The sequence below is a fragment of the Rhincodon typus genome, chromosome 19, assembly GCF_021869965.1.
Source record: "Rhincodon typus isolate 14 chromosome 19, sRhiTyp1.1, whole genome shotgun sequence".
NCBI lineage: Eukaryota > Metazoa > Chordata > Chondrichthyes > Orectolobiformes > Rhincodontidae > Rhincodon > Rhincodon typus.
In genome coordinates, this window is record NC_063350.1 from 44416470 (window position 1) to 44431603 (window position 15134).

Genomic DNA, 15134 nt, shown 5'->3' on the forward strand with positions numbered 1-15134 from the left:
GTGTTCATCCAGCTCTACCCCTTGTTATCTGAGTGCTAGAAGTGACAGTTTTGGGAGACACTATCAAAGAAGCCTTTGGCAAGATGTTGCAGTGCATCCTGTAAATTGTCATTGTAGCTGTGATGTATCAGTGAGGACAGAATGAATATTTAAGGTAATATATAGAGTGCTGGTCATGTGAAGGGTTTTGTCCTGGATGGTGTTGACCATCTTGAATGTTGTTGAAAAAGCACTGCCAAGCAAATGGGAAGTATTCCATCATACTCTGATATGTACGAGCAAAGTGCTTGGGAGTAAAATATCTGCTGTAAGATTAATTTGCTTAAACACCCTGGCCCAGGTTACCTGTTGCAACATTCCCAGCTACCAATATCAGAACCAGAGAGTAGCCTCATTAGATATATTAACTGGAAGATGATATTTGATTTGGAACTGGCTGTAGTGGAGGTCTTTGTTTATATTGTGGTTTCTACAGTGTACTTATAGGATCTTACACAGTCACATTCTACAGAAGATCCCAACATAAGATCTGTCGGCTTTTACTTGTGCTTCGCCATTTCAGTGTCCAATTGACACACTAAACAGAAACTGAAGCAGGAAATCCAGAAATGTCCCCATGCTCCTTTAACATTCCAACACAGATACTTTTGAGGTGATTCCTTTACTTCTAACATCTGACAATGACTTATGCATGTACCTCTGTGCAATTGGGCAGTGCTGCAGCATTTCAGATTGAGCACAATAAGTTTTCCTTTATGAATTTCAGAGTCATATAGCATAGAAACAGGTCCTTCAGCCTATCATGTCTATACTGACCAATAAACAGCAAACAATACTGATCCCATTTACCTGCACTTGGTCCATAGCCTACTATGCCCTGGCATTTTAAGTACTCATCCAAATACTTATATTTTTCAAGATTATCTACTTCCAACATTTTTCCAAACAGCATGTTCCATATATCTACCACTCTCTGCGTGAAAAAAATCCTTTCCTCAGATATCCATCTGCTCCTCTGGTCTTATGCATATCTACCACAGAGAAAGATTCTCACAATCTACTCTGTCTATGCCTCTCATAATTTTGTATACCTCAATCAGATTCACCCTCAGCCTTCTCTCCCCCCAAAGGAAAACAAATCCAGTATCTTCAGTACCTCCTCATATCTGAGAATTTTCATCCCAAGCAACATCCAGTGAATCTCCTCTGCATGGTCTCCAGTGCAATCATGTCCTTCTAATAGTGTGGTGACCAGAACTGCATGCAGTATTCCATCTGTGGTTTAATGAATGTTTTATAAAGTTGTAACAAGACTTCCTTGCTCCTACATTCTACACGTTGACTAATGAAGGCAAGCATTCTGTGCGCCTTCTTCATTACCCTGTCTACCTATACTAACACATTCAAGGATCTATGGACTCGTACACCAAGGTCCCTTTGTTCCTGAGTACTCTCCAGGGACCTATTATTTATTGTGTATGTCCTTCCCTTATTAGACCTCCCAAAATGCATTACCTTGCACATATTGGTACTAAATTCTATCTGCTATTGCTCTCCCCAATTTACCAGCTGATCAATATCAGACTGTAGCCGGAGGCCATCCTCCTCAATGTCTGTTACACCAGAAATTCTTGTGTCATCTGCAAGCTTATTGGTCATACCTTCTACATGCACATCAAAGTTGTTAATGTAAATAACTGCAAGGGTCCCAGCACCAATCTCTGTCCTATACTGCTGGTTATGGGTTTTCAAGTACAAAAAAATTCCTTCACCATCACTCTTTGCCTCCTATTTGTAAGCCAGTTTTGGATCCAGTTTGCCAACTTGCCTTCAATTCCATGGCTTCTTACCTTTTGGACCAGCCTTGCATATGGGACCTTGTCAGTGGGCATACTGAAATCTGTGCAAGTCTCACCAATTGCACTACCCTCATCAAAAAACCTTTTCAAAAAAACTCAATTGAATTAGTCAGACAGGTTCTCCCTCAAACAAATCTGTGCCAACGATCTCTGATTAATGTCTGCCTTTCCAAGTGTTGATTAATCCTGTCCTTCAGAATTTTTTCCAGTAATTTCCCTACCGCTGATATCAAATTAACCAGTCTGTAATTAACTACCCTATCCCTGCTGCCCTTGTTGAACACAGGAACCATGTTATCCATCCTCCAGTCATTGGCACTTCACCTGTGGCCAGTGGAGTATTAAATATCTCTGTCAGGGGGCCAGTAATCTTCTCCCTTGCCTCCCATAGCAACCTGGGATACATCTCATCAGACCCTGTGGATTGATGCACCTATATATCCATCAAAAATTCCTTCTTACTAATCTTAACATTTTCTATAACCTTACCATCCCAGCTGTAATTCCTGGCTACAATGTCTTTCTCTTCATTGAATACAGATGAAAAATATTCATTTAAGACCTCACCCATGTCCTCTGGCTCCAAGCAGATTGATACTTTGGTGTCTAATAGGTTCCACCCTTTCCCTAGTTATCCTCGTAGTCTTAATATACTTATAAAGAAGCCTTGGGGTTTTCCTTGATCCCATCTGTCAGAGACACTTCATGCCCCCTGTCCCCTTTGCCATCTTAATTGTCTTTCTAAGCAACTTCCAACACTCTCTATATGTTTGAAGAGCTGCACTTGTTTTCAAAGCACAGTACCTGGCATATGTTTGCTCCTTTTTATTTACCAAGTTCTCAATAATCCTTAACATCTGGGGTTCCCTGGACCTGCTGCCCTTGCCCTTCACTCTTAGAGTAACACAGTGGGTCTGGATTCTCACAATATTAATTTTAAAAGACTCCCACTTTCCAAATGTAGATTTACCTTCAAGTAGCCACTCCCAGTCGATGTTTGCCAGATCTTATCTAATGATATTGAAAATGGCCTTCCCCATAGTCACTTAACTTCCGCACTATCCTTATCCCTTTCCATAATGATTTTGGAAATTACAGAGTTACGGTCACTATTACCAAAGTGCTTGTTCACTGAAACTTCAACCACTTTATCAGCTTCATTCGCTAGGATTAGGTCTAGCACTCCCCATCTCCAGTAGGATTATCTACATACTGGCACAAAAAAATCTCTCCTGGATGCAATTACAAAATTCCATTTGATCCTTTCACAGGAAGGCGATGCTAGTTAATGTTAGGAAAGTTAAAATCCCCTACAACTACAATCCTACTTCTCTCACACCTTTCTATGATTCGCCTAACAGTCTGCTCCTTTATCTCCCTCTGAAATTTGGGATGCCTACAGTATAATCACAGCAAGGTATTCATCCCTTTTGTTATTTCTATGCTCTACCCAGATAGTCTCATTTGAAGACCTATCTTCAACATCTTTCCTCAGTACTGCAGTGATGGTTTTCTTTATCAATAATGCAATGGCCCCACTTCTCTTACTCCCCTCTTCATTGCACCTGAAACATCTATACCCTGGAATACTGAGCTAACAGTCTTGTCCTTCTTTCAACTATATCTCAGCAGCTGCAACAAGATCATATTCCCATGTGCTGATCAGCACTCCAAGCTCATTCTCTTTACCAGTCAAGCTCCTTGCAATAATATAGACACAATTTAGCTCTTTTGACCTTCTACGTGCCTTATCTTACCCATGTCTTCTCCACCTACTGGACTGTCCTAGCATTCCTTCTAGATCTGTTTGGGCTTGCTCCCAACTTTACAACTACTTTATGTCTTATCCTCCTGTGAAATCAGTTTAAAACCTCCTTTGAAGGACAAAATAGAAGCAAAGTAAGTTAGCAGTATTGGCAAGACATGTAGAATTAAAAACAAGTAAAACTGTTAGATTGATAAATTCTGAGGAGTGGGTCAAAATTGGCCAACATGTAGGGATGCCCCGAAGTAACCGAACAAAGACAGAGGATCTGTGACATACTCCATAACATTGAACCTTTACAGTGTGGAAGCAGGCCATTCAGTCTATCAAGCCCACACCAGCCCTCCAAAACGCATTCCACCCAGACCCACTCGCCTACCCTATCCCTGTAACCCTGCATTTCCCAGGGCTAATCCACCTAGCCTGCATATCCTTGGACATTATGAGCAATTTAGCATGGCCAATCCACCTAACCTGCAAAACTTTGAATTGTGGGAGGAAACTGGAGCACCAGGAGGAAACCCACGCAGACATGGGAAAAATGTGCAAACTTCACACAGACAGTTGCCCGAGGGTGGAATCAAACCTGGATCCCTGGTGCTGCGAGCTAGCAGTGCTAACCATGGAACTAACATGAAAGTTGTCATTGTCAAATTAGTCAATCAGAAACCTGGAGATGAATTGAGTTTGATATTTTTATCCTTTACATTAGTGATAATTTCACTATTAATAAGATTTCTGAAATCTGTGAGAGATTGTTTACTAAATCCCATTGTTCTTACATTGTTTCAGAGTTCAGGAGATAGGACCACAGCAAACAGTCAGACTAGAGATTGAATTCACTCCCATGAAAACCGGCCCAAGGAAGTTATTGGTTGATTTTGACTCTGTCAAGTTGAAAGACGTGAAAGGATTCAAGAACATGACTGTCCAAAACTATTAAATTGTTAAATGTGATTTACATCTTATCTACTGTGTTGTATATTTGTGCCATTTCAGGATATAACTTCACTTTTTAGTGTTCTGTGCAATCAGAAATGCTTTTTCATCCAAATTAGTCAAGCTGTCAGAAATTATAAATATCTCCAGGTTCACTCATGGTTGTGCATTTTTAACATGATTAATCTGTGAAATACTTGGGCAGAATTTGGTCCCCATCATAGCCACTTTTGAAGCAAAAGTTAAAATATTCAGGGTGGCCCATACTGGAGAAGGATCCCTTGCACTTGATGACAACCAATAATTTTAGAACTTATTCTTAATCAACCTGTTCAGAGACACTATTACACACCATTGAAGCAGGTGGGACTTGGAGCCAGATTTCAAGCCTCAGAGGCAGGGACATTACCATTGCATCAGAAGTACCCTCCAAGCTTTTCTTTAAGCAGTCGAGGGAGATCACAATGCTTGCCCCAAACCATGAGATTCCACTATGTACCGTTTGTATTATGGCCTCTGGTTTGATCAAAAAATGATTCATTTTCTTGTAATCATGTCTTCAAATGCATCTTCTAATTTGAACTCAATGAATTCATATGTTTCCGATATGATTATTGTGCATTACTGTTTTCGGTTGCTGGGTATATGCCATTGTTTCGATTATATTGGTGAAGAAAAAAAATAGATTTTCATCAATGAATTTTGAATTCTGCATTAATTACCCTGTATTCTTGTATTGAAATATAATCGCTTACATGTATGAATCAACAGCTATTTGAATTTATACAGTGTCTGCACTGTAGATAGACTGCTCCAGGTGCACAATAGAGACAAAACAGGCTGATTTTTTTCATTGTGGGTAGAGTCTTGGCTCCCAAGGGCTGAAAGTGGAAAGAGGCCCAACTTCAATGGCTGATAGACCAGTACCATTGACGGCACAAGCACTAGCAATGACTATTGCTGAGGCTTCACTTGCAGCTTCCTTAGAGGCTGAGATGTACTCAAAAGGATCACAGGGAAAGGCATTCCAGAACCCAAGAGACAAGCCTTCATAATCAGTAGAGGTCTGGTCTTTAGGCATTACGGTGTGTTGTTGCAGGGGTGGCCATTACCACCAAGGTGACCATTTGCAAGCCATGTAGTTTCCAAAAAGTGTAGTTCTCTTCCCCAGGATGGCTAACTTTGAATAAATGTATTCCTGGAGATTTCATCACATGACTTACTCCAATGCTTCAGCTATCAGTCAACCAACATCCATCCTTGTGACACACTGCCTTCCTATACCAATTGCAACGCAACAAGACTCATTTCCCGATTAAGTAGGTGAATGTGGAAGGGATTGACAGATGCATTAAGATAGAATTGGAAGCAATGGAGAACATATGGGCAATGCTACAGAATGGACAATGCAATGATCAAGGCAATTTTTATGGCAGAAGGATTTGTGGTAAACTCAGGGAAAGCAGGGCATACAGATTGTGAACTGTGACAATTAGGTTGAGAGAGAGAAGTAAAGTGATGGCAAGTACACAGTGTATAGCAGCAGATTGGATAGGTGAAGTGAGAAGGCTAGCGTTTGGGTGATTTCCATCTTCCAGTTGATAAAGGTGAATAAGATGTTGGTCTCCATGATCAGATGTTAAACCGGGAGCCTGATAGAATTAAGGGAAGGATGATGGAAAAGAGTGGAAAAGTTAGAAATGAGCATCAGCAGCAAATATATACTCTATTCCTAAGGAGAATATTCTGCATGAGGGTTAGGGGGTTGAGGAAGGATAGATACTTAAGGAACTCTCCAGATTTACATTCCAGGCTTAGGAAGATAATACATTGCTGCGAACACTATAGCTACAATGGAATAGATAATAGTCAAACTCAGGAGGACCGGATAAGTAAGCAAAGACACCACATGACAGACATTTGGGGAGGTTGAAGAGATAAGGGCAAGATAATAATTTCCACTTTGCACTACATTTGTTATATTGGTTATGGCCATTTTCTTGCTCTGGTACTCAGAATTCAGAAACTCAGAATTCAAAACAGGATTACAGGAAAGGGAAGGAAAAATTTGGAAGGCAGCCATGTACTGAAGAACTTCGAAGATGTTGATTGAGTTGAACTTGGAAACAGTAATAACACTCAATGCTGTCCAATTAGAGATGGTGATGGATGGGTAAACCAGTTGCCTAATAGATTTGTCAATTCTGCAACCCTTGAAGGCAAGTCAGTGAGCGAAAATGGAGGAAATAGGAGAGGAAATACTCAGCATGGGACAGGAGTAAAGGTTTTCAAGTTTTAACAAAAGGGCATGAAGATGGTTGACCACCTTTGAACAAATACAAAAATGTTTCACTGAAACGGGCCAATTTCTGCATTTTATTTTCTGTGACAACTATAGCGAAATTCCAACTTCAAAACTGAGAATTTCCATATTGCTATCAGCAGACATGCTATCTCTATCAAAGATGTGGTCGAAGTATTTATTTTCTAGGGATCTTCCTAAGATTTGTCTTGAGAGTTATTTTGAGAGGCTAATTTGGGTTTCAGGATCATCTCCGTTCATTTCCACTACCTCCTGTACTAAGTGACACAATCATGTTATGGCAATACTGACGATATTTGTGTTGAATTTAAGGATTTTTATTTTAAATTGATATGGCAGAACAAATCTTCTAACTTTGAAATCTATAAATAAGATGTTTTGTGAACTTTTCATAAATAAATCTCATGTACTCTATATCCAAAGTAAAAATTTCAACTACTTGGCATAGGATAACTTATTGGATTGAGTCTCACATCTGTGGCTTTTTTAAAGAGTTAATTGCAAACAAATAATATGATTCAGAATTCTTTGGTATTGTTCAGCCAATTTCAAGTTTCTTTCCTTTCAGTATTTCTGTTTAAAGTGAGTGCTGACAACACAAGTTACCAAGCTGGTGATCAATTTAATTCTCATATATTTCATATTTATGTAATTTCTCCCTAGTTAATGTATCTTCTCGTATGATTATCCATGCTTTAATGATATCTAGATTGGAATACCTTAGTACACTAGGAACTTTGTTATATTAAAGTTACATGCTACTTTATAAAAGTGGTTAACTGTACACCTAATGCCAAAATTATTTATTCATTCATATATTTTAAAATAAATATTGAAACTCCACAAAGAAGTATACAAACACATGGGAGCAATGTGTGATAGCTGTCCAAAATATCTTTATTAAATTTCCCCTGCCTGACTGACCAAGTGACATTATATTCTGGTTTAATACACTTAAGTTTAACAAAAAATGACTTTGAATGCAAAGTGTATGGTGCTTTGATTAGAAATATAGGAACAGGAGTAGTCCATTCAGCCTCTCGAGCCTGTTCAACCATTCAATGAAATCGTAGCTAATCTGTGGCCTAACTCCATATACCTGCCTTTGGCCCATATCCCTTAATACCTTTGCTTAACAAAAATGCATATATCTCAAATTTAAAATTAACAACTGATCTAGCACCAACTGCCATTTGGGGAAGAGAGTTCGAAACCTTTACCCCACTTTGTGTGTAGAAGTGCTTCCTAACATTGCTGCTGAACGGTCTGGCCCTAATTCTCAAACTTATCTCCAACCAATGGAAATTGTTTATCAACCCTGTCTTTTCCTATTAATATCTTGAAGGCTTCGATTAGATCACTCCTTTCATCATCTTCCCAATGTTATTGCAGGATAAAAAAAGCACAATGACAAAAATAATTAAATAATGGTTAAGGATCCTTGTCAAACGTCAAAAGTGATGACAATTTACAGAGGCAATATAACATAACATCAGATTTTAGGAGAGGCAAATGCTGTAAGATTTATTAATGAGGAACAAAGTATGGACTTTGCGATCCAACTTCTCAACCCCCATCTACACCTCACTCAAACATACAACTCAGACACACACACCACACACAAATACACAAAGTCTCATTCATTCACTCACTCAAGACATTTAACTCAATGCTGTTTCTGGGACCATGCTGTGTTATTGCATTTCCCACCTTACAACAATGACTGCATTGTAGAAGTATTTCACGTATTGGAACTCCTTGGGGCATTAGATATTGTTTCTTCTATCAATCTGATAAATAATTCAATATCCCTTTTATTCAGGTCAGATATCAAATGTACTTTTTACAACCATCGTTTCTGTAACAATTCTGAAAACTCACAAATTGACATATCATTGAGTTGGCTGTGTGTGTGAGGGATTAGATGCATGTTCCTAATTATTAGCAATATGTTCAAATTTCATCCCGTTCTTATGCAAAGCCTGCGCACTATTTTTTAAAATGGGGATTGCTGAGAAGTGATTAACTTTTAGCACAAGGATATCGGTCTCAATTTTTACTGGGAGTCAAGAACAGTATTAGCGAGCCCTATAGAAAATCGTAAATGCCCTGTCGATTTTAACTGCCTGGCTGGTGGGTAGGAGTGGGAATTTTGTAGCAGGAGGACAAAGCTAAGGGTCTATGGGAACAATTTCAGGCTGGTGGTAATTAAGTTGGGGGGAGGGGTGTGGTATAGAAAGTTTCAAGGGGGAATCAAAGGTTGAGGTTGGAACTGAGAAGGCCCAAGGCTCAAACGAGGCAAACTGTTAATAATTACTGTGGGCTCTTCCAGTCTGTTGGTGCCTCTTGTTATGGTTCAGCTGCTGGGAAGAGAGACTCTCCTTGATAGAAATCCTAAAATGTCAATTGGGCCTGATTGTTGAATATTATATTAGACCTCCAAGCAGCTTGTCTCCAGCAGGATCCTCATTATTGACAGTTTATTACATAAGATCATTGTTGCTGGGAAGGTGACAGACCAGAGCTTCTACTGCTCAAACCAATACACTTCCACTCCTTCTCCACAGCTCCTCCAATCACAGACTGTTTCACTCCCACACCTGCTATTGATAGGCTCAATCTCAACTCACAAATGAGCCTTTCTGAAGCAAACATCTGAGGAATGCAGTGCTTGTATACAATAGTTAGCTCTAACAAATGTCTGCTGGTTCCTTCAAGACCATGCTATTCGTAAAAAACCAAAAGAACCAGGGATGCTGGAAATCAGAAACAAAAACAGAAATCGCTGGAACAGCTCAGCAGGTCCAGCAGCATCTGTGGAGAGAAGTCAGAGTGAATGTTTCAGGCCTAGATTCTAGGCCTGAAACGTCAGCCTTCCTGCTCCTATGATGCTGCTTGGCCTGCTGTGTTCATCCAGCTCTACACCTTATTATCACTGATGTGAAGGTGATGGTGTTAGATTGGGGTGGACAAAGTCAGAAGTCACATGCCACCAGGTTATAGTCTAATATGTTTATTTGAAACCACAAGCTTTCGAAGTGTTGCTCCTTCATCAAGTGAAGTTTTGACTTCACCTGATGAAGGAGCAGTGGTCCGAAAGAGAACACTGGCAGGACTACCCCTTTGATGAGTACTACTTTAGCCTTTCTGCGAGTGGTCTAATTAGATTTGATAGAGGTATTCAAAATCATGAGAGTTCTTGACAGAAAACACAGAGAAAAAAATGTTCACAGCAGTGAAAGTATTGAGAGCACAGATTTATGATAACAAACACAGAATGCTCGAGAAACTCTGCAGGTCTGGCAGCATCTGTGGAGAGGATTAACATTTCAAGTTGCACGATCCTTCTTCAGAACTGAAGGTTTAAGGTAATTGGCAAAAGAAGCAACAGCAACATGATGGAAAACCTTACATGCAGAGAGAGGTTACCACCTGGATTGTGCAATCAGATTGTGGTGAGCCCGGTTCAAGTGAAACATTTCAGAGCGAATTGGACTGTTATCTGAAAAGGAAGAACAACTGAGTGCTGGGGAGAAGATGGATGACTAACAGTTGGTAAGTCTCCCCTACTGAGTGCCAAATAGACATGATGGGCTCAATAGCTTTCCGTGCTGTAACGATTCTGTGATTCTGTGAATTGATGACAATCATAATCAGGACGAAATAGAACTATTGTTTGCACTCCAACATGTAGGACATGGCAGTTAGAATCAACTCTTTATCCCATCATTATGGGATGAGACAACAATTCAGGAGAAAAAATAAGCTTTCGGACTCGTAAAGAAAGGTAAGATAATATTTGCTTGAATTTGCCATTGAATGCATGCCAGTTTCAATTAAGAATTGTGTTCAAACTTGAGCTGTGGAAGTGTTTGTAAAACACTCAATCTACCTTTATATACTTCCACACCCACCTTGCAACAGGGTAAATACCAGGGCTGTTCTGCAATATCCCTGCTATCTTAACCTTTTAAGAGATAGGTGATGAGATGAAATATTGCTTCATTATTTATGAAGGGTGGAAAAGAGATATTATGTATATAACTACAAAAATTGGGAAGTGACTATAATAAGCCATTAGAATAGAATTATTGAGTATTTGAACAGATGTGAAGTAGTCAGATTTAAGCAGTACAGATATGTGAAGGGAAAGTCATGTCGAACTAATTTAAATGTCTATGAATTCAAAATCAGAAATTGCTGGAAAAAGTCAGCGGGATGGCAGCATCTCTGGAGAGAAAACAGGGTTTCCGTTTTGGATCCAGTGACCATTCTTCATAACTGATGGTAGCTAGGAAAAGGTTGGTATATATGCTAGAGAATGGGTGGGAGGGGGGTTGAGGGAAAGAAGTAAACGATAGGTGGAGATGGAGCCCAGAGAGAGAGAAAAACATCTCATTTCATCCGTGATTCCCCTACTGCCTGCAAGCTCATAGTCTTCTAGCCCCACTTGGCCTGTTTCTACCTCCTTCCCAAAATCTACAAACTGGACTGCCCAGGCAAATCCATTGTTTCTGCCTGTTCCTGCTCCACAGAACTCATCTCTTCTGACCTCGACCCGACTTTTTCTCCCCTCGACCAGTCCCTTTCCACTTACATCCGTGATTCCTGACGCCTTATGTTAGTTTCAGAATTTCCAGTTCACTCGTCCCAGCCATGTCCTCTTTATCATGGACATGCAATCGCTTTACACATCCATCCCTCATCAGGATGGTCTCAAAGCTCTCCACTTCCTCCTCGAATGAAGACCTGAACCTTCCCCATTCACCATCCCCTCTTTCACCTGGCCGATTTCGTCCTCACTCTGTACAACTTCTCCTTTACTTTCTTCCTCAACTGAGGATTCCCCAGCACTGTAAGTTGACAGGATGCTCAACCTGATATGACCCATCTCCTGAGCTTTGGCCCTTACCCCCTTTCTTCTCTCCCCCAACAACATTAGGGTCCCCCTTGACCTCAGCTACCATCCCACCAGCACCCTCATCCAAAGGGTCATTAGCCACAATTTCCATTACCTCCAACAGGATACAACCACCAAACACATATTCCCTCCCCTCCCTTGTCAGCCTTCTGCAGGGACCGCTCCCTCCGAGACACACTGGTCCACTTCTCCTTCACTCCCAACATCTTCCCACACCCCATGGCACCTTCCCGTGCAATCACAGAACATATAACAGTTGTGCTCGTTTACTTCCTCTTTCCTCACTATCCAAGACCCCAGACACACCTTCCAGGTGAAGCAGCAATTTACCTGCCCTTCACTCAATCAATCTACTGTATTCACTGCTTACAATGTGCTCTCAAATACGTTGGGGAGACGAAGCACAGAGTGACCGATTTGCAGAAGACTTATGTTCTTTCTGCAGAAATGATCCTGAGCTTCTGGTTGCCTGCCATTTCAAAAAACCACCCTGTTCCCTGGCCAATATCTCTGTCTCAGGTTTGCTGCAATGCTCCAGCAAAGCGAAGCTCAAGCTGGAAGAACAACACCTCATTTTCTACTTGGGAACACTTCAGCCTTTTAGACTCGATATCGATTTCAACAATTTTAGCGTCTGAGCACCTTGCACATGTCCTTACTCCAACCCCTACACATGGACTGCCACAACAAACATCCATTGTCAACCACTAAGGTCCCCATTAGCAGATATTCATTCTCCCAGGCTGACATTTACCCATTTGTCTACCCAGCTGTTTTTCTCTCTCTGTGGATTCCATCTCCATCCGTTGTTTAATCCTCCCCCCTCCATGCACACATCTTCAGCATATATGTCAATCTTTTCCTAGCTACAATCAGTTCTGAAAAAGAGTTACTAGACCTTAGACATTAACTCTGATTTCTCTCCACGGGGTAACTCTCCTATGGAGCACCTTGGGACATTTCAATATCGTAAAGGAGCTGCAGAAATACGTTGTTCTTAAATCATTGTCAAGACCACCTCCTAATAATGTACTTTTAAAGGAGTTTAAGCTTATCGGTGAAGTTTGTCCTTTTAGCTTAACACAGGTGGCTAGTGGTTGGTGTTGATGCCTTCCAGCAGCAGGGATTCGGATTTGATTCCACCCGCAGGTGATTATCTGTATGGATTCTATTGCACATTCTTACTGTGTCTGTGTGGGTTTCCTCCAGATCCTCTGGTTTCCTCCCAGGTGGATTGGCCTGCGAGGTGCAGGAATGGGGTGAGTCTGGGTGGGGTGCTTTTTTGGGGGTGTCGGTGTGGACTCAGTGGGCTGAATGGCCCGCTTTCATACTATAGGGGTTTCTATTATGCCAATTGTGAAAAGGTTCCTGTATTTTAAATCTGTTGTAATAACTCAGAATGCTGCTGGACCTGTTGAGTTTTTCCATCAATTTCTGATTGCCAGCATATGCAGTTCTTTCGTTTTTTTATTAAGTATCTATGGATGTTCCCAAGCCAGGCTGGGAGGCAGTTGCAGGCAGTGATGGGAGATTGCCATCAGCATGCCATTCCAGATGGTCTGACTAGAAGATTTTGTTTCTTTTTCTTATGTCCATGTGATTAACATTTTAAAATGCTGGCACAGTTCAGGAGAAACATGCATTTGCACAAGTGAAACTTTTCAGTGGTGATAGCCAGTGCCTGCATAGCTCTTTAGTTAGGTCACATTGGAATATTGTGTATAGTTCTGGTTACCACACTACCAGAAGGATGTGGAGGCTTTAGAGAGGGTACAGAAACAGTTTACCAGGATGCTGCCTGGTTTGGAAGGTATTAGCTACAAGGAGAGTTTGGACAAACTCGGATGTCGACGGATGAGGGGTGACAAAGAAGTTCACAAAATTATGAGAGGCACAGGTGGAATGGATGGTCAGAGTCTTTTTCTCAGAAGAAATGTCAATTAGTAGGCAACATAGGTTTGACATAAAAAGGGGTAAGTTCAAAGGAGATGTAAGATGCAAGTTTCTTTTCACGCAGAAGGTAGTGAGTACCTGGAATGTACTGCAAGGGCAGGTGGTGGAGGCAGATACAACAACATTTAAGAGGTATCTTAACAGATATAGCAATAGGCATGGAATGCAGGAATATAAAAGCACATATAAAAACATAGAAGCACAAGATTTTTAGTCCAGAAAGGCATCGTGTGTTGGCACAGTCTTGGTGGGCCGAAGGGCCTACTATGTTGTTCTTTGTTTATCAGTTAACAATGCAGCAGGTATGATGTGGAATATAAAAGTGCCTCCTGGTCAAACAGGGAGGCTCTGTATCACAGCTGCAACTTTTCTGCCCAGCTCCACTGTCATTAACATCTGATTTATTGGGAGCACAAAACAGGCACAGGTACTATTCAAAATTAAAACTTGTTAGTAAATACTTCACATTCTTTTGAGGAAGGGTCACTGGACCCAAAACATTAACTCTGATTTCTCTCCACAGAAGCTGCCAGACCTGCTGAGCTTTTCCAGCAATTCTTGTTTTTATTTCACATAGTAAATTAGCCTCAACAAATAACAGAGAGCTAAACGTACTGACACACTTTATGGTTGGTACTGTTTAGTGGCTAGAGGGATGTGCTAAGATTTAAATAACGATTTTAAACAAGACAAGGGGGACATTTTTTGTTACAGTGGCTCATGTGGAATTAACTTCCAGAGAAAGTGGTGGATGCAGGTGCAGTTATAAGTTTAGTAGACATTTTGAGAAGTACATGAATAAGAAATGTTTGGAGGGATATGTGCCATGCACTGGCAGGTAGAACTTCTTTGGTTTAGGATTATGGACCGGTTGGACTGAAAGGTCTGCTTCTGTGCTTTTTAACTCCATAAGTTACAGACATTTTCTTTACTGTGGAAGAAACAATGCTGTGTTATGTTGTCTCTTTACTGAATGTTCATGTTGTGTCCTGTGTTGTACTGTCAGTCTGTAACACATGGCTTAATTTCCAGGCTCAAGTGGCTCTCCTTTCTCCCCATTGTAAGGGGCATTGTCTGAGATCATGATCAGCATGAATAATTGAAATTTTACAGATGAATTCTAAATCCAGAAAGGACACTACCAAACATCACCCTGAAATGGACACATTTGGTCATTACTGACTTTTTAAGCTTTTTAGAATGTTACTTGTCTTGACCGATTATTTCCACTACCCCTCCACCTACCACATCCCAAGAATATCAGCCCTTCCAATGTCACTTCAACGAAAAAAAGGGAGAAAAAAAAATACATGTGACAAGCAGCAGGGCAGGCATTTGCTGGCCATCCCTTGAGAAAGGAGATAGTGAACGATA

At 40.7% G+C, this 15134-nt stretch overlaps 1 protein-coding gene across 2 annotated transcripts in view; it reads left to right on the forward strand.

The window, feature by feature from the left end:
- Positions 1 to 7662, forward strand: part of LOC109910670 (protein-glutamine gamma-glutamyltransferase 2-like) — a 34590-nt gene extending 26928 nt beyond the window's left edge. Inside the window, exon 13 of one of the 2 annotated variants that reach the window (XM_048608383.1) lies at positions 4417 to 7661. In XM_048608383.1, coding sequence (XP_048464340.1) covers positions 4417 to 4567 — 151 coding nt within the window. In that variant the 3' untranslated portion in view covers positions 4568 to 7661. Of the gene's footprint in view, positions 1 to 4416 lie in introns of both variants that reach the window. The other variant, XM_048608384.1, reaches the window with a different exon arrangement.
- The last annotated feature ends 7472 nt before the right edge of the window (positions 7663 to 15134 follow it).